Source organism: Aythya marila, assembly GCF_965140915.1.
Source record: "Aythya marila genome assembly, chromosome: 4".
NCBI classification, from domain to species: domain Eukaryota; kingdom Metazoa; phylum Chordata; class Aves; order Anseriformes; family Anatidae; genus Aythya; species Aythya marila.
In genome coordinates, this window is record NC_139045.1 from 27,009,354 (window position 1) to 27,030,517 (window position 21,164).

Consider the following 21,164-nt stretch of genomic DNA (forward strand, 5'->3'; position numbering starts at 1 on the left):
GCTCTTAACTCAGGTTCACTGGATAATATTTTTCTAGTTGTGGATCTCAAATTATTTCAGTATTTATTTCCAAAGAATCACTGAATGGATTCTAAATTCTTACATCTGTTTTAACAAAGGCTATATGAAGGATTTTTAGTAAGGTTGAACCCTACTCGTGAGATGATCTTGCCTTCAGTAGCAATGCCAGTTGAACTCTTCATTACTGCTCCCTTGACAGCCCATCTTCTTGATGCAAGGTCCGTAGTGCCATCAAATCTTGAAAATCATAAAATAAGTTAAAAAGTGATTTATTTATTTATTTATTTTAATAATAATCCAGCTAGATCATAGATTCAGGTAACCATTCAGATCCACAAAATAGTTAAGGCAGCAAAGTGGAAATGTGACACAGGGCTGCAGTGACTGAGTAGAAGCAGAGATCTTAAACTGGCAGTATGCTGAGCAAAGGGTATCTGGAATTGTTTCCTCACATTTCACAAACTTGATAAACTTTTAGTCCTTCAAAATTCTTCTGAGAAGGACTCATCCTTAAAATCCTTCTACTCCTGTCACTGGGCTGTGATGTCCAGCTAAGAGTATTGAAGTCACAGGTGCCATCATTTCCCGAGGACTGTGTGCCTGAAAATGTTTTGGTATGTATTAGGACTGCTCATTTTTTACAGTTTTACTTAGTGGTCTAGTGGATTTATGTTTGCAACAGGGATTTAATAAGAAAGCATGTAAAATGTCTAACAGTTATCAAGAATATGAAATCTGAAATTATTGCTCAGTGGTGAGGGAAAAAGAAAGTCTAGTAAATGATGTTTGACAAAAGAAAATGGCTATATGTGTTTTTCTTGAAAGTAAATAGAAGCATTATACTTCTTAAAGCACATTTCAATGTTAAAATTTGCCCTTTTTACCCATTTGTATTTAGCCACCTCATTAAAGAAATGTTTTCTGTTTAAGTTCTATTCTTTCTTCTTGTGTGTTTCTGCAGTGTTGTTTGTCTTTGGTTGAAATATCCATAACTTTTTACTGATTTTCAATTTACAATGTGGTAAATAACATATACCCGAAGACAAAGTAAGTTACGTACTCTAAGACATCGGCATGAAAAAGTCCTTTTAGTAACCCCTGCATTTTTCTTGCGTTTTGCTGGACAAGATTGCGAGAGAAGTGTAAGATTTCAGGATTGCTCCTGAAGATCTTGGGAACTAATTGGAATCATGCTATTATTTATCATCCATGCAACTGTGAGAACCCAACTTGACTTCTCTTCTAAAAATCTGCACGTGAAGCAGTAAATAAAAACAATTTTATTAAGTGGACTTCGAGTGGATTTGATTTGAGAATCAGTGGAATGGACTAATGGACAGATCCAAAAATTATCAAATAGCTGAGTTGGGCAACTACCTGACGACCTCAGGGCTATCCAAAAGTTAAAAGCATGTTTTTGAGGGCATTTTCCAAATGCCTCTTCAACACTGACAGGCATGGGGCATCAACCACTGCTCTAGGAAGCATGTTCCAGTGTTCGACCACTCTCACAGTGAAGAATTTCAGTAAAGGTTTTTTTTTTTTTTTTTTTTCCTCTGGTCTAAACTTCCCCTGGTGCAGTTTTGTGCCCTTCCCATGTGTCCTTATTTCAGTTACTAGGGAAAAGAGACTGACACCTCCATCTCTCCTTTTTTTGCTCCTCAGGAAATTTTAGAGAGCAGTGAGGTTGCCTCTGAGCCTTCTTTTCACCAAACCAGAAAACCCAAGTGTCCTCAGCCTGTCTTCACAGGACATATCCTTCAGCCCTTTCCCCAGCTTTACTGCCCTCCTCTGGATGCTTTCAAGTACCTTAACATTCTTTTTATATTGTAGAGACCAGAACAACACCAGCACTAAATGTAGTGGGAGAATCTCCTCTTTTGACTGGCTGGCTGTGCTGTTTTTAATGAATCCCCAAATGTGGTTTGCCCTCTTGGCAGCCAGGGCAAACTGCTGGCTCACATGATGAGCCTGCACCCTGGGATGCCTTTCTGCAGAGCTGCTCTCTTGTCTCCCAGTCTTTACCATTGTATGGCATTACTCCATCCCAGGTGCAGGACCTGACATTTTCCTTTGTTGAACTTCATGTTGTTGCTAGTCATCTAATTCTCTAAGGTATCTAGATCCCTCTGCAAGGCCTCTCATCCCTCCAGGGAATCACCAGTATCACCAGCAAACTTGCTGAGGGTGCATTCCATTCCTGCATCCAGATCATTGATAAAAATGTTGAACAGAATTGGCGCTAGAATTGAGCCCTGAGGAACACCACCAGTAACTGTCTGCCAGCCAGATGTTATCCCATTCAGTACAACCCTTTGAGCTCTACTGTTGAGCCATATCATCACCCAGTATAGCCCAAACCTGTTCCTTTCCCAGTTGGACAATTTGTCCAGAACAATGCCATGAAGGACAGTATCAAATCTCTTACTGAAATCCAGAAAGATTATCTCCACTGTCTTCATCCACCAAGTTGGTGACCTTGTCAAAGAAGAAGATTGAATTCCTAAGGCAGGACTTTCGACTTTCCCTTGATGAGCCCACATTAACTATGTCTGATAAGAGCTTTGGTATTTAAATGCCTTTTGGTATCCCCCAGGACAGTCTTATCTAGAACCTTTCCCAGGGACTGAGGTAAAACTAATAGGTCTGTAGCTTCATGGGTCTTCTCATATGCCCTTTTGAAGGTAGGTATGACATTGGCTAGCTTCCAGTTGTCAGAAACCTCTCCAGTTTTTATGATCTCCTGCTTTTTTTTTTTTTTTTACTTTTTTTTTTTTTTTTATAAGAATATATTAAGCATTTTAAACAACAATGGAAAAGGAAAGGAGCATGTACGTCCATACTTTTATTTAACTGTGCATCTGTGAACAAATAATTTATTCAGCTAGGTCTTGTAAATTACTGAGACTTTTTCCAAGACAGTCAACTCCAAGTCATGAGTTTTAAACTGACATTAAAAACAAAAATTGTGTTCATGGATGGAAACAAGCAGACTGCTTTGTGTATTGAACATATGTTGTGAGATAGATAAACACAACTGTAAAAATTTCAAAATAGGACTTAGCTGAAACTGCAAAATTTATCAGTATTTCAAATAAAAGATGAGTAATATTACTACCAAAAGTATTTTTTGTGGTAATAAACCCAGGTCATTAGTAAAGTTATCACTGGTATTCATTAGACACTTCTCTGTACTTGTCTGTTAATACAGAAATGGGACTTAACTTTCAAATTGCTATATTGAGTCAAGATTAATTTTGGAGAGAAATACCAGCTTTCCCTGTGGGATGTTCTGCCTGAAGCACTGCACGCTGTGCCTCCCTGAGGCTACCCAGCTTGAATTGTTCTTGCCAACTACTGTCCACTCCATCCTATCCATGTACAGGGAATACACAGCTTCTTCATCTTCCGTGCTATGTCATGTATTGATAGTTATGAGTTAGGACACGGATGCATACTCATAACTGACTAAGTTACAGATTTCTTTACTGCAAGCTAGTAACTGCAGAGCACCTGTACTGGTGTCTGTATTTCCAAACTACAAGGATCACTTACTCTGGAGACCAGAAATGTTTCATGCAAACATGAGTCCAGGAATCCAAGAGAAACCTTGCAAAGAAACATCGCAAAGTGAATTTCTAGTGGAGTAGGTCCTTTTTTTTTTTTTTTTTTTTTTTTTTTTTTTTTTTTTTTTTTTTACATTCATAATCCCCACCCTCTTTCCAAATGGAAAAGCTTAATTCTATCTGGAACTCTTGCAGGTTTGGTATGTTTGTGGTTATTAGCTTTTTAGTAGTGAAATATTTTTAAATACTAAAAGCAGTATTTACTGCTTACTGTAATATTTACTACAGTATTTAAATACTGATTTTCAGTACTTAAATACTAAATTTCAGTAGTTAAATACTGAAAGCTGAACCTGTTGGAATTTTCCTTTAACTTCAGTAATTTAAAGCTCAAAGGACTTTCCATAAATGGTCTGGCTAAGCCAGGATTTATGCAAAAGCTTCACTGACTCAAAAAGAAAAAAAAAAATGTATTCTGTATATTGTGCTGCAGGATGTGATTTCAATTTTTGTGGCTTGTTAGAGAACATATTTTATGTCTAGATCATCATTGAATTTTATAACAAGTACACTTCCTGATTATTTTTGTTATGCTAAACTTCTCTATAATACACATATATGTGTATTACTGATGTATTGGATACTGTATGTGAATAATATACTAGATTCTGTTTTAGCTGTTTTTCTTTTTTAAAAAAATAAAAATTAAACTAAATTAAAAATTAAGTGGATCACAGTCAAAACATTCTGATTTAAGTTTTAATATTATTTTAGCATAAAAATGATGGAAATAAATACAGAAATTGACCAGTTGTACAAGAGAGTGAAATAATCAAGACACATTTTATTTCACATTGCTTTGCAAGAATAAGCATTTTACCATTTAAAGATAATAGTTGGGAGAATTTTCAAGATGTTTCTTTTCCACTCTTAGAGGAATACAGACATTTCTTTCTCCTGATTGAACACACAAGTCAGTTATTATGCAAACAGAATGTCTCTAAATCATGATTTAATATTCTTAGGAAAACTAGTACAATGCTTGGTAGTGCTACATTACTATTGTGAACTTTCATGTAGTCTTTAAACAGTTACTTTCTGCCAAATCAAGGAAATGGATATTGCAATTTAAAAATAAGAGTGCCTCACTAAAACTGCTGAAACCTTAAATGATGCCAGCCAAGTATGCACACGCATTTCTATTAGTCATACCTGTTTTGGATAATTTAGCAGAATATTTATTTAGCCTGCTGTCAAATACATCAGTCTGAGTCCAAAATAACTCTGTTCTTTGGCAATTTAAATTAATAGGATCTTTTCTGAATTTGTGTAGGTGTAACTAAGGGCAACATTTGACTTTTGCTTTGTGGACTTTCTCATTTATATCAACTTTTGAGCTGTGGGTAGAATATTCTGTTGTAAGTGTTTAAGGAATACCTACTACTGAGAACACATATTATGATAATGTTATTGAAACACAAATATTTGTAAGGAGGAGAATTTCTTATAATTTAGAAGGTACATAAATGCTACCGCAATGTCAAAAGCCATTGGAGGGCACCAGTGGTTGTTGCTAAGCGCACAGTTTGAATTTGGGATGAAGCATGCAGGACAGAAATGTGGAACTTGGGCAAAGATTTTCCCAAGGGATTGCGTTTTTAATGATGGTACCTTTGAAAATAACGTGGCAGTGCAAAATTTTGACATGAGACTTAGTGTATCAACATTTTTGTTGATACATTGTTATCAACAACGTATGTAATTTGTTATAGTGAAAAGCAATTTTCAGAACCAGAACTCCAGTGTTTTCTTCTTATTGGTTCATTGCTTTGCAATTAGTTTTGGTATTTTGAGTTGAGTATGTATGATGAGATGATGAGGAGTTGCTTTGGGTCTGTAATGGTTTACAAGCCATTTGGCAATCAGTACAATATTCTTCAAGTCTGATTATTGAAACAGTTTTATAAAGAAAAGAGGAGGAAGAATACGATTACTATTAGCTATTTTGTGCACATTCATTAACAGACACATTTTTATGCTATAAATTATATGTCATAGCAGTTTATCTTGGGATATACCCTCTTTAAAAACTTGCCTGCCCCTTATTTCATGTTGAGGTTTCTATGAGCAAAGTTTCTGAAGTTTCTGAAGTTTGTGCAAGGCTTCTGCAATAGAAAAACACACTTTCCTTCCTCACTCATACCCATGCCCCTGTGAGTTACCATGGGATTGTGGACTAGGATCTACAAATAAGTTTTAAGCTTCTTCTTGAATGACCAAAAAAAAAAAAAAAAAAAAAAGTGTGGCCCAATGAAGACAACTGTTTTGAAGAGAGTGGGAAAGAATGAGGAAAGTATTTTGAAATTGTGAAAAAAAAAAAAAAAAAAAAGATTAAAATTTAGTGAGCTTGTTCCAGAGGAAGACAACAGACTGCCAGGTACAATATTATGAGTTGGAATAAATGCATTTTTTGGTACTTGTTCTTTGAAACTTTACTGCAGCAAAAGAGGTGAGCAAAAAGGAAATATGCCGGTACTTATTTTATGTCAGATGGTTCTAACTCATCATTCAATGTTTTCTTTGCTTATCAGAATTTCATCTAGCTTAACTCTAGGTATTGCAAGACACACGCAGTACTAATGTATCAGAACTTATTAGAATAAAATGCTAGGAACAGCAAAGCATCTGAGAATAAGCCTGATAAAAGGTTTTACACAATTGTCCCTGGTTCATCAGGATGGAGATTTCCTGAGCATTCTTAAAACCAGGCACTTCGTGGCTGGATACAACCTCCATGCACACAGACACGTACTTGTTGAAACATTTGCTCACAAGTTGAAAACCAATCTTCTAGACTGCCTGTAACCTTCAGGGGTTTGAATCTAAACTCCTAATTACTTGCTTGGCCACCAACAGAAACATTTTCTACTCTTCTTACTGGAGTTGTAGATTCATGGGAAGATTCCTTTTGTGAAGGTTCAGCTGTAGCGACCCATTCTCCTTTTCATGTTATCTAGTGAATCTTAAATGGCAAATGCAGTCCCTTGGAGAAGAAGTAAAAATTCAAGATTCTTCTTCTCAGAACATCCCCATCAGGTTACGGAGGTAGGCTGTTTCTTGTTTATTCTCTCATTATTCACGTATCTGAGATTGTTAGCTGTACAATGGTTCGTTTTCATGTAAAGATTAAAAAAAAAAAAAAAAAAAAAAGTTTCAGGTGTGTTGCATAGCAAGACTGGAAACTCTTGAAATGAAAAGCAGTATGGATTCAAACCATCTGTGTCTGAGGAGAGCCTGTATGCATGTATGTCTGCAAATTCTGGATGCAGATCACCATACAATTAGGGCAAAAAAAGGACCACTGTTACTGCAATTAAATATCTCTATTCTGTTTTAGCTGACAATATCAGCTGAGTGTTTATATGCTCTATCCTGCTTTCCCCCCTGCTGTTTATGGAAATTGTGGTGCCAGGATCTTTCTCACCTCTCTAGACCCAACACAATTCTGAGTGAGAAATTCTGCTTAGGAGTTGAGGAATCATCATATTTCAAAGTGGAAAACCATATGTCTTTAGGTTTCTTCAGGAAATAAGTAGCTTATGAAAGCAGGTAATATGAATCAATCTGTTCTAGATGTCTGTCTGCCATGGGTTGTAGCTTAGGCATATGACTAATTATTAATATTTTATTTAACTAATTTATATTTCTGTCCCTTGCCTCTTAAAGTAAAGGAATCGAACCATTCATTGGTTGCTCAAAACATAACATAGGTTTTGGTGATTTTACTAAACCAAAAAGTCCATCTAGTTCTTTTTCTGCATGCCTGAAACAAATCTTGAACTTCAGAGGAGGGGAATAGACATTAGGTCTGAAAACTTCGCCCTTTAACCTTTTTTTTTTTTTTTTTTTTTTTTTTTTTTTTTTTCCCCTCCCATTTCTTTTTGCTGGTTATGGAAAATTGGCAATATGTCTGATTGTGAGATACTAGTACTTTACCGTGGCTTTTAACATGGAGCTCTTATCAAGAGGATTCCTATCTTATGTATTGCTAATCTTGATTTCCTATTATATTCCCAATAAACATGATCTGGATAATGTCAGTTTCCAGGAGCACTAGCTGGAAATTAACTTAGAGAAGAGATGGAGAGAAGCTTTCCTGCACTGCTCTTCCAAATCTGAATGATAAATAAATAGATCCATTAGTAATAATTGAATCATTTTTTTCAGAATATTAATTACTTCCTTAGGATGTGAGGATAACAAATCCATATCCATCTATGAAAGTCACCAAGCAAACCTAATTCTGTTCCACAGCTTTTCAGCAAAGCACAAATTATTTTTAATTAACAATATAATTTCTTGGAGAAAAATTATACATTACAAGCATTTTATACTTTTGTAATTGTTTTTGTGGCAATGAAATTTTTCTACTTACTGAAATTTAATTACCACTGCGTTTGGTATTAATTTAGGAAAATATAAGGACAAATGTTAAATATGCATATAGGCAAATAACCTATTTTTTTCCTGAATATTAGGAGCTAAATAAAGCTGAATATTACCAAGTTAAGAAACTAAGATCAGACCTATATTTTTAGAAGCTGTTCATATCTGATCTTCTAGGATGTCAGCTGATACACTATAGCCACAAATAAAGAAATGATTTCTGGCAAGCCATAAACAAACATATTGCTAAGTTCTAGAGGCTCTTCATCATACAGGAGCCATCACCTATTTTTAGTGACAGTATAAATATGCTGTACGATCTAAGTTTTCATTTCAGTTATGAAAAAAGGGTGTCTAGTCTTTATGATTATGATGATAATTTAGTGAAAGTGACTCAGATTGATGTCTGTTTCATGCTGAAGAAAATAACTGAGGGATGCAAAAATTGTTCCACAGTGGGATTTTGACACTTATGATGTTTCTAGTGTGAGCATTAGGCAGCTTTATAGCTGCCTATTTTAGCAGAAGTTGAAAGCAGCGTGTTTTGTTGCTAGTGCAAGACTGCATACTTGGAGTGAGGTGGGGTAATGCAGGCACATTTTGTCAGCAAATACTAAAAGATTCAGTGAAGAATTAAAGACTTAATGCCATATATTTTCTAAGTTAACTTGACTGATTTATAAGCTTACATTACATCAGTGATACTTTCCCTAGAATCCCTGGAATAAATTTATGTATTTTCATAGTAGTTTAAGATATTTAGGATGACTCCATGTGGAGACAGGTCTTAGGTATGTCCCTGCAGTGTAATGGTAGTCCAGTTCTTACTCAGCATGAAAAACTTAAGACCATGTTTTTAGTAACTGTTTTTCTTGTGGTTTATCATTTTGCATGAAAAATGTCCATGTGTGTGCTTTGTCTACTTCAAATACGACATAAAACATTTTTTTTGTAATTATTTTGTTTCATGTGTGTTTTTACAGAAAGAAATGTCTGTTTTTATAAACATCTAATTTATTTTAGTCCTTTCACAGTTGTGCAAATTACTAATGTAATTTGTGTTTATTTTACTTTTTCATTTTTATAAAGCACGTTATAAACTAAAAATGTGTGATTGTGCAAAATGTGCACTTGGAATTGCTCAAGATTTTCATCCAGGGCATCATAAACACAGAGTCAGTAAATACTCAAAGGTCAAATTGTTACTGTAAGGCTTGGATGGGCCTTGGAACAGGTTATATCCCCTGCCTTCCATTCCTTTTGGTATATGATAGCCTTTGGTAGGAGAGTGCCCAGTCTAGCCCAGGGAGTGGTTCGCTTTGGAGATGCCCAATATAGTTCTCTCCATCAGACTCTTCAGTCAACTCTTAGTGACAAAGACCTGCCTTTGAGAAGTTAATGGTGTATTCCTCAATGCCTAATTGGTAGATATGGTGTCTGAAGTTCCTTATCATTCTTCATTTCTCTGAAGCCATACAAAGATGTTAGGCCAGTCTTTTGCCTCTGCAGAACTGATTTCTAATACTAGGTTCTCAGCAATTTATACCCGTTGCTATCTTTAATTTACAAGGTGCAGTTTGTGATTGAGTGATCCTCAGAAATGTTTTTCTTTTAAACACAGAATTCTGAACAATCTGGTTTATCTTTGGTGGAAACTGTTAAATACATAAGGAAACTAACGGAGTATCAGTACTCAGCAGTACTGCTTCCAAGCAGGTTTTTTTTTTTCTTTTTCAAAATCTATCATATTCATCTTATTCATCTGTTGTCACTTACCTGGTCAAGGCCATTTTCTAGGCCGTTTTCATTTGATCTCCTGGTTAGATCTTTAGGACTTCCACTGGATATTAAAACCTTAAAATGGTGGTTTGTTTGTTTGTTTGTTTGTTTTTCCCCCCTAGGAATAAAAACATTTTGATTTCAACAATAAATTAGAGGTCTTCTCCCCTAGTTTGATATCCATCTTTATGTTGTCATAAAGGCCAAGTGATAGTACCATCTCTTGGTTATAAAGTTGGGTCCTGCCTGTAGAAAGACATGTTACAGCTTGATAAATTTTGATAGAATTATCAAAATACATCTTCAGAGTCCCAAGAACTCAGGAAAATAAATAACCATTTAAATCATGTTTGATTTAAAGAACACTTGCGTGATCTCCCCCATTCATCCCTTTTCCTGAAACACGTTTTCTACTTGATACTGGGACTCAGCATCCTTGTATGATTCCAGATATTTCTTCTTGCTAATGTGTTTTTATTTCAAAAACCTATGCAGTTTTACAAAACATTTACCTGAAACTATGTCAGAGTCATATTCAGGTATTGCTACTGTAGTGTCTCCATCAGAGAACTTTCTAGGAAGAGGTGCTTGAGCAGTACATTAAATGATAATCTGTTCATGTTCATTAGGGAGTGACATTACATTCTGCTTGACTTAAAGGAGAGAAAGTATTTTCCATGGATGTTAAAACCCAAAGTACATTGAAGGATACTGAGTATGCTTTTGTTAATTTGAACTCCAATTCTAGTATTCTAATTCAGTCATTCTAGTCATTTGTCGCTGCATTTCCTTACCACTGGTTTAAGAGTTGTTGTAATCAGAGTTATTAACTACAGCTGGATGGCTCATTGTGAATTTCTGTCTGTTTTGCAGCAGAAATAAAATACCTGGAATAGGAATGCATCTGCCTGTATGTATTAAGCTGTAATTAAAGAAATCTTTCTTTTCAATCTGCACTGAATTACTGTTATATTAATGATTCCATCACTTTTCTCCTTTGTTAATAATATAATGTATATATTTTGTACAGCTGAATATACTGTTAAGAAGGAAATAAAACTGAAAAAGTCACCATTTAAACTGTATTTAATCCTGCTTAGCCCCCCAAAAATTACATATTAAAACTGTAACTGTCAGCCTGGTCTTGTTTTCTGGGTGCATGCTTTGTCAGCCATATATTAATATCACTTAGCAGTTTAAATGAAGTTGTGGTTAAAAGTTTACTTTTGATCACAAAGAACACAGGAATATAACCTTCCTTTCAGAAAATATGTATGCAAATACACATTTTATAAACAAATGTGAAAAACAAGGGGAAAGCATTTCTGAAATATAACTGAACGCTGGACAGTAATCTGCTTAAGTGAAGGTGAACACAGGATAACTGAATATTAATTGTTTATAGATTTTTTTACTTGATTTTGAAATTTGCCCTTTAGGATTTTCAGTACTCTTTCTTTAAGCTAGGGTTTGGTATATAGTTTCTTAGGTTTTTGTTTGTTTGTTTTGGTTTTGTGTTTAATGCAAATTAAAAAAAAAAAGTAAAAAAATGGGGTAAGATGGGGAAGGCCTTCCATGTAAGAGAAGAATGTCCATAGGAATAAAAAAAAAAATAAAAAAATAGTTTGGGAATATTTAGATCTACCTGAAAAACACTGTGGAGATCAGAGAAGGGAAAAGTTTATTTTTTCTGGTGAGAGTGAATATTGGCTGAAATTTTAGAATCTACTGTATTGTCATGTAGACATGATTAGTCAGGAAATAAGCTACACAAATTTAATCCGAAGTAATGAAAAGGAGTGTCTGGCTTTTTTAGTTTTATACCCAGAAATTAGTATTTGTAGTTTAAAGTGTAGTTCAAAGCTGAGGGTGTATTAAAGAGGAAAGACTGAGCTACAAAAGAAACAGAAATAAGGAAGCTAGAATATTGCAGGCAGAATTTATTTTTACAGAAGGCTACATCTTGAGAACTCTGATGTTGTTGCCATATTTGTATTCCTACCCTATCTTTATTTTCTTTCTAATTTTATTTTCTTATTGCCTTGGCTTTACTATTTCTTCTCTATTACATGTGTCTCATTCTCTGTTGCTTTCAGGCTTTTGGTTTTCCATCCTTCTTGGTTAACTTTCCTCCCTTCTTCTAACAGTGCTTTTTAGATTGAGTGTAAGACCTCTTCAGAAGTTAGAAAATGCTGATTCAGACTTTGAGTTGATCAGTGTCAGGAGCATGACTTGGGGTACTCATACAAATCACTCATCTGCATATTTTAATATACTTTTTCTTTTATTTGAATCTCATCTGAGTTATAATTTCCGAGTAAATTCAGACATTGTCATTATTTACCTATTAAGAATGCTCAGTTGTAAAAACTCAGCTGTATCTTAGCAGGAAAGAGAAACTACTTTTACGGTAGAAATACCAGTATTTGGGGATTACAGTGAGAAAGTGGCAATTGTTACAAAGAACATGGTGGTGAGTAATTTTATTAGCTACACAGCAGCTAAATTTAGCCAATGGATGCTTTTCCTCTTCTCTGTGTTAATTTGCAATGGACCAGCATATTACTATTTGTGTCTCACTGAATTATTATTATACAATGTTGCTTTGTACATGTTACTTCATGGTAGAAATGACATGAAAAGGATTAAGAAGTACGTTTTTTTTTAACTAGCATTCTGGTTTACAGCTTTTACAAAGATTTTGTATGTGGGAGATGTGGCAGCCAACATCTGAATGAACAAATGTTCCAAACTGCTGATAAATGCCATTTGCCGGTCCTTTTGTCATATTGTTTTGTTGTCATTTCAGATGCGTTACAGCTTTAGAACTATATCAACTACAAACCTAATTCTGTTTAGAAGTGATGTCACTGAAATGGAGAACTGAAGGCAACAGAATCCAATTCAAAGCATTTTTGTTTAGAAATTAGTGCTTTGAATGACAAAACGGATGTGCAGGATTCCTAAAAGTCTTCAGCAAATTTTAATATCAAGAGTGTTTTTAACTACAGTGAAAACCACCAGCCTTTGGCTTTGTTACAAACCCTGATAAGGAGAGAGTTGCGTAGGATACTTAGTATTTTTATAAATAAATAGCAGTGGTATTGTATGAGAGCATACAGGAATATGCATGATTCCTGAAGATCTGTTTTCCTTGTTAAGGAATTTTGTACAGTTTCATTTTGCATTATTGAATATGCTGCATTTTATCCTGATGAAGATCAGAGCCTTTCCTTTCGGCATCCTGTACAAACATCAGGCCAGCCCTCCTCCATGTACTTGGTGGGTTTTGTGTGTGCTGTATTTCTTTTTTTAATTGCATGCTTCTAGATAATTGTTAACAATTTTCTAAAATTATTTTTAGCTTTAGATCCGGCTAAAGATCCATGTTTAAAGATGAAATGTAGTCGCCATAAGGTCTGTGTTGCACAGGATCAACAAACTGCTGTTTGCATTAGTCACCGAAGGCTTACACACAGGTAAATACTTTTAAAAGTTAATCCTATAGACATTTTTAACAGTGTTCATGACTGACTGTAAACCATAAGTATACTATAATTAGTTTAGTTATTTAACAACATGAAAGCAGTGGATTTTTATAAGTAATTATGTATGCATAATTTGATTAGATTGTTTAATATTTGATTTTTTTTTAATAGGCTGGTAAGCTAGAGGGCGTACATATGTAAATATCACAAACTGCTGATGCAAATATACTTAAGGAAATACTGTGCAGTACCAAATAAATGTTGTGATTGTGGTAATGTCCTGCTGCTATGCATTGCTTTGACTTTTTCACTTCTTATATGAGGCTAGAGAATTCAAAACTGTTAAACTTTTATATAGTGTGCCTTTTTTTCTTCTATGCCTTCTTGTTTTGCATTGGACTAAATATAAGGAACATATGATAGTTATTCCAGAATCAGAATGCAGATTTTCATTCTTACCATTTTCTTACTTTTTTTTTTTTTTTTTTGGTGGAGGGTGGGTGGACGTGGAGGTGGTGGTGGTGAAGGGAAAGAACAGTTCCAGATCCTCTATTTATGTAAGTCTCAGTGTGGCAAATTTTTTGCACTCCTCTGGTTTTATCTGGGGCAGATAATGCATAGGTAGGAGGCCTGAACGCTACCCTTAGTTGAATCATGAGATTATTGTTTGCTCGGGGGTAAAGTCAAGTTGCATTTTTGACTTCAAATTGTACATTTTTTCATGCCTCATTGTGGGAAACAGAGCACAGTAGAAAGGATAGAGCCTCAGTATCACTAAACTTCAGTATTATGATTGAACTAAATATTTGATAGTTTCTTGCTCAGTAGGGGCTGAAAAGAGCTAAGGAAAACAGCGTCTTTCTTGTGTAATGTAAAAAGATAATTTTGAACTTTTTAGAGAGCCAGTACTGCAATGATATAAGGAATGTTCTTCCTTGTGGCTAGTTATGTTTAAATACACCTGTCTTTTTCAAATGAGCAAGATAGTACATAGTGAAATTAAAAGCTTAAATTATCCTAGATCTGTAGCTGCAGATAATTAACAAAAACTTATTTGTAGAGTTATGCTGTTTCTATCAAATAATCTCAGGGTAGAGCTAGTCATTTTGGTTTGATAAGGTATTATGTATAATAAGTCGAAACAATTATTATCAGACAAAGCCAGGTATATATAATTTCAGCTGCATGTGAACTGCTGGGAATATGTCAGTGTAGACTGTGAAAAGACAACACAATTGTTCAAAATTTCTGAGGAGATATTAGACAGATCATTGAAAACAGTGGAAAAAATGACACCTCTACTTTAAGTATATGTGCAGCAGGTAAAGACTGAAAACTTTTTAGTCTAGATGAAACTGCATATAGTGGTTGAATTAATAAATGTATTGACATCTGCCTTCATACCTGTATTATTCCTCCCACAGTCCCTGGCACTCTTTTTGAAAGGTAATATTTTACGGGGCAAAGCCTCTCTGAATATAGCACAATCTCATAATGGAAAACTTTGAAATGACAACTTGATGATTAACCCTTGTAATAAGCACTCCAAGTCTAGTCTTGTAAGCTAGGTTAAGCAATTCTCTGCCTACTTATCAAGTAGGCAAACCAGGCCAAGGATTTCCAAATGTAGATATCCCTGTTCCCCCAGGGTATTAGCCTCAAGGAGAAATCAATTGCTTTGTGCCTTCTTTCTAATGCAGTCTTTGACTTTTTTTGTAATGTGGTGGCACAAGAATATGGGTGGCATATTCACAAGCAGTGTTGTCTACTAATCTTTTTTCCTCTGTTAACTTCTTTGTCCTTAACTTTTGTTTTATCCCTTAACTAATACCTACAATTTGCATATTGATTGTCAACATAGCCAACTGTGTTTGTTTTTTTTTTTTTTTTTTTTTAATTTCCCAAAGGATTGTTAGATTATCAGCCACCAGGTTGTATTACCTACCTTTGTCCATTTCTAATATATCCACTGTGTGTATATGATATAATGGGATTAAATCTTCACAAAATTTCATGCAAATAATTTTCTTTCACCACTTCACTTCCTCTGTATGTGTGCATGTGGTGTTCTTCAAAGATCTGATAATTTAAATAATATCTGATTTAATTATTTTTCTAAGCAATTGGGGGGTGTCTCCTGGAAAATAGTTGAGGCTTTTTTAATGGATTACTGAGAACTCTTTATAGGCAGTATGCCAATAGTTTTCCATTTGGTCATATTTGCTATGTAGATGTTCCTGAAATTATTCTAAAGAAACCTACACTGGAAAATTAGTTTTAAACATGTGAACTGATAAAGTGGCAAAGGTTATGCTCAAGAGAAAGTCAGGGAAGAGGAGACTGCATACCTCCAAGACAAGTGAAAGGTTGATGAGCACCTTTGGGCTACCTCTGGGATAGAAACCTGAGATACACTGATATAACTGAATAGATTATTCTGAAGAGTCATTGAGTTGAAACTCTCTGACTTAGTTAAAAGCTAAATTTTCCATTATTAAAAGCACTGTTTCAAAGCAGCAGTATTTCTTCGTTCAGAAATTTCTGTAAAATAATTTTGTCACTCTTTAAGGTAATATCATAGGCAGAGAGGTTGATAATCAGGGGAGGTTGATAACTGTATCCAATAGCAAATTCACTGTAATAATTTTTCTTGTTGTTTTATTAAAAAAATGACTTGCAGTAAATATGCTTATGCTTGGATATTCTACTATTGAATACATTTATCTGACTGTGCTGTCCCATTTTTTTTGTTTGGTTGTTTTTTTAAGTCTCTACAGCACAATTTCCAAGTGATTGTAACCTTGTATAGCTTGCTTAAAGTATTGCAGTGAAGCATGTGATGAGTAGTAGATATCCCAGCGTTTTGGAAGGGTGTTAGCGATATGATGTGGCATGGTCCAACTGGTTTAATTAATGTGGCGATACTTAGTACTGACTCAGCCTGTGGTTTCAGAAGTATTTCAGTTGGTATTAGACTGTGCTCTCTTGCATGATTCAGGTATGCTTGTTCTGCAGTGTGATGGGAAGAGGAGGAAGGATGTCAGTGCATGTAAGTGGCAGCTTGAGAAACTGGTGTCTGCTGGTGATTAGCTTTGATCTGTAAGTTGCACCCCAGTTCTAGGAAGCATGTTTTGTAGAGCTGTGGAGACCTGAAGCTGTGTGAGGAAGAGAATGAGAAGACCTCTTGCTGGTTGCTCAGGAAGTAAGTTTTCTTGAAACAGTTTGTACAGTTAGTAGTTCTGGACATTGGATGTGCGCATCAGTTGGTGCGCTAAATTTGGCACTATAGCTTGGAAATGCTTGTAGAATTTGGGGATGACAGTGAGTGTTTTTCTATAGATCTCAATGGGACTTCCAGGTTATCTTTCAGGATACCTCTTCCCTCACCCCATCAAGACAGGTCTGAACATGTAGAAACTTACTGCTCCCCTCTCTTTTATAGGGTAGCGGTAAGTTATTTTTCTGTGAATAGATAGCTGTTGTCACTGACTGAAGTGGTGTTGATGCAGAAAACTGCAACCATTCAGAAAATCCCTTTTGAGGTGACCAGTTTTGGTGAGCTCAGGAGGTTATCATGGCATTCTGCATTGTGCTGCTTTGCTTCAGTTTCAGAGTTTGTCAAAGAGTATTTCTCTAGCTGTAGTTCAACACTTTTATCAGATTTGCTGTATTAAATAGAATAGTCACAACATTTACAAAATAATTTCTAAAGAGTATTTTTAATAAAGAAAAGTCTATTTACTTGAAGATGTCTAAGGTGAGACATTTTTCCTTCCAGTATATCAGAATATTCAACTTCTGCCATGATCTTCCTTAAACAGTTTAAACTGCCTGAGCAGTTTTGGGTTGAAATGATGTCTGTATGGGATGCTTAAAGGCTGGTTCCTGATAAAGGCAGAGACTGTTGAACATCACCTGGTGTGACCTAGTAACAGTGCTTTTGTTGCTACAGTATCTCTGAAGGAAAGAGGCAGACATAAAAATACTGAGAAGCTTATGCACTTAGGTAAGGCTTACTTCTTTTACTTTTTTTTTTTTTTTTATATATATATAAAGGGTGCATTTAGATTCCTTGGTTCCTGATTATGTTAGTAGAATAGATACATATACTTTCCTTCTTGTTGTTAAGAGTATTTAATCACACAAACAGTTTCATGATAATATGCAGAGGGGGAACTATTTTAAAATCAAATGCCTATATTTTACTTTAAAAATTGCTTGTAATTGCTTTATATAATCTTCATTTATATTTTATTCAAATGGGGGAGATTACTTAAAGTAAGTTCTTAAATATTTCATGATTATTTTAATGAAATGTCACAAATCAAGTGCAAGAATTACAATTTCATGTTTTAACTTTTTTGTAATTGAGCTTTAATCATTCTTAACAACAAATCAAGATGTAAAATATGATATTTTTAGTAAGGCTGACAACAGAAGCAATTTTGCTTGTAAACTTAGCAGAAAGGCAAATATTTGAATGGAAAATATTAAAAATAGTGAAACCTTAATACACAAACTGGAAATTATTAGTCTTCTCAATATTTGCTAGTTCTCAAATTGCAGTTCTGACTTTGCAGCTCACCGCAATGTTTTTCTACAGGCATTCTCCCTCTCTTGATTATGCATTTGAACATGTGACAGAAAGCTTCAGTATGACCCTGCAGAATCACTTTCCTTAACTTACATGAGTGGGAGATGATGTTTGCTGCAGTATGCTTGCCTTTGCAGGGTTTCAAAACCAGCCACTCTATCTCACTGTTCTTTTCATTGCGTGGGGGTCAGGCAAGCCTATGGTTTGCTATTTCTTCAATTTCTATGGCAGCAGAGATAATGTTTCCCCTCAGTCCTGAGGTGTTGCACACAGGGCTTGTTTCCTTTTCTGCTAAGATGGCAAGTCCTCTTCTAGCAAGCTTCTACAAAGCCACATAATCCTGATGCAAGATCTTCCTGTATTGTAAACACTGAACAACTTTGACAAAAGGGTCAAAATGTGTTGTATGTCATTGGTCGTGAGTGTAGTTTGCAGTATCACAGCTTTAGAAATCATTGAGGCATGATTATAGATGCCAAGTGTTTGTTGGCAGCAGGTAATTGCATTTGCATATCTGCTGGACATAACTTTGTTGGAAGCTGTGCTCTGTATGTGTTGTGTTCTTAGCTGTGTCCTGTGGAGAAAAAAAAAAAAAAGTGTTTTAAAGGGGAAAACACGCAGGATACATGTTAATATTATTCATCCAAATGCTTCCATGTGGATTGCTGTGGGAAAAGAGTAGCTGCCTGTGTTAGAAAGTGTAAGAAGCAAATCAAGTCTGATGTGAAATAGAATTTTTCATTGATTCTTTGAAATGCTGGAGATTGGTGTTAACTTTTCTTCTTTGCCTAAATGATGCCTTTACCATCCCTTTATGCTTTCACATTCATCTTTATTGTTTAAATGGTTGGCTTTATGGGGAAAGAATCTATAAAGTCTCTGTACATGCAATAATGAAATGCTTTGGTTCAGTTACAAACACAGCTTATAGAATATCAGAATGCAATATTACCAATATGGTGAATACAGTGGTGTGAATGTTATGGTTACAAGTGGGATATTCATCATAGTAATAGAAATTTGCCTACTTGTTTTAGCTTTCAATTGCTTCACTTTCAAGAGAGATAATTATTTGATTCTGCTATACTGAGAACAGCTGGGAACAATGAGTTCACAAATGTGATCTTGGGGAAGGGGAAACAAGTTACTTTAATATTAAACCAGAAGAGAGTTGGACAGGAAATAAAAAGGCGTGAGTGAAAATAGAGGGCAGTAGATGGTAATGGATATTATTGAATACCTACAATGGAGTATGTGCTCTCTATATACTCAGAGCAGTGAGTAGTAAAGGTAAACCCTTAAATCTTCATGTACGTGTGGTTGCTCATTTGAACAAAGAAAGTGATACTGCAACACTTAGGAACTCTTAAGACCATGAAAAGCTGATAGCTAACTGGGTTTGGGAAAGTGGAAGAGTTAGTCTAGCAGCAAACTATTGTAACTTTGCAGATCCTGATAAATAGTCTATTAAATAGATTTTAAATGGACAATTGAAATATGACAGGACATCATTTCTCTTAAGAATAATATCCCGTGAATCACAGGCCATTGTGTTAAACTATGCAGTGTCTTGGTGAAGTTCTAAGCAAGCAAGTTAGCTACAGGTAAAAAGCAGGACTCTAGAAAACTTGAAAAATGTGACAGTTGCCTCTCAGCAGCAAATTTAAATATAACAATATATATGGGATAGTGCCTGCGGTTTTAGCTTGTATTCAACTAAATTTCTTTCACTGAAATTCTTTTTTTGGTACTGCATATTTATGAAAACAAAAATATTTACGTCTAATGCTTATACATGGAAAAAAACATCTATTTGCTTCAGATGTTCCTTCTTGCTTTTATCTTAAATCAGCTGCAGGAGACAATTTCCAAGAGAGGTTAATTCAGTTGAGAATGAGTCATTACACAGTCCATTCCAAGAATTGACTGTTTGCTAGAAGAAACTGGTGAAATGATGACTTGTTCAATAACATTTAGAAATACATTTTGTGTATAGCTCTGGAAATAGAGAAAATTGGAAGACAGTTTTCAACCAAAAGTATTTTCCTAGTAAATACCAGTGTCTTGATGTGTTATACCTAACCTATTGACTATTCTTGCACTGATTGATCCTAGTAGAATCTGATCAAACAGAATCTCTTTCTCTTCCTCTGTAAGTTAAAGAAATATGCTGCATAAATTTGACTGGATAATTTAACTTCATCAATGCTTGGATGCATTAAATTTATCAGTGCATTAAATGAATGTGCCATTTTGCTAGGGAAATGTAGATCTTTGTTTTGTGAATTCCCAACCATACATTATGCATTCCCTTCCACCCTCAATTATGAAGGTTCTGCAGTGCTTCAGTACTTTTTATGGATTTGTTTGTAAAATGCAGATCAGCATGACAGTTCCACGCAATAGGATAAATTGATTGCAGTTCTCTACCATGTTACATCCATGACTTGTTAAGATGGAACTAAAATGCAGAAAGACCCACAGTTATTACTTGTGTACATTTTGTCTTTCTATTCAATTTCTTACCAAACACTTCTTAATTTCAAGAGCAGGAAACAACTGTAACACAATTCAGGTATTCTAGTTCCAGTACTTTTTTTTAACATCTTTATGTATAGGGAATCTCTATGGAAATACTTGCCTCATTCCTTGAGTAGCACTTTTTTTATTATTTATTTCCTTTCTCTTTGCATATTATGCATTGCACTCATTTACAGTTCCTTCTTTATCTTGTTTTTATATGTTTGTTTGTTTGTTTGTTTTTTCTTTTTCTTTCTTTATGATAGCAGCCTATGCAAACATCGTTTTAATAACTTAGGGAAGATGTGTATAAGATGACTAGGATTGTCCTGCCATAGAGGTGTGCAGCTTTTTGGATCTTTGGAACAAAATTGACAAGAAATGGAAACCTTGAAGAGTGTGTAAAGGGATAAGAATTACGTATTAGCTTATAAGAAAAGAGTAGATGGCTATTGAATATAAAACTTAAGGATCTTCCTAAAGGTTGAAAGGACAACCACAGTACACAGCTGTTTTAGTAGGTTTTCTATGCAATATTTTCTTCCCAAAGTGACCTCTGTCCTACCTGCAAAGTACCAAAATGGAAATTTTGCATTTGATCCAAGTTGTTCTTGAAGCTTAGTCAGTTTAAAGTCAAGAGTCCTGACAATTCACTAGTCATAGACAGAGTCATAAAAAGCAAGCATTCAGTTAAAGTTAAGTTAAACCAAAAAACTATAACTGCTCTTCTTTAAATAGAGCTTTACAAGG

At 34.9% G+C, this 21,164-nt stretch overlaps 1 protein-coding gene across 1 annotated transcript in view; it reads left to right on the forward strand.

Moving 5' to 3' along the window:
* Positions 1-21,164, forward strand: part of SPOCK3 (SPARC (osteonectin), cwcv and kazal like domains proteoglycan 3) — a 194,705-nt gene that overhangs the window by 71,705 nt on the left and 101,836 nt on the right. The window contains exon 4 of the mRNA XM_082759052.1: positions 13,177-13,291. Within this exon, the coding sequence (XP_082615178.1) occupies positions 13,177-13,291 (115 nt within the window). The remainder of the gene's footprint in view (positions 1-13,176; positions 13,292-21,164) is intronic.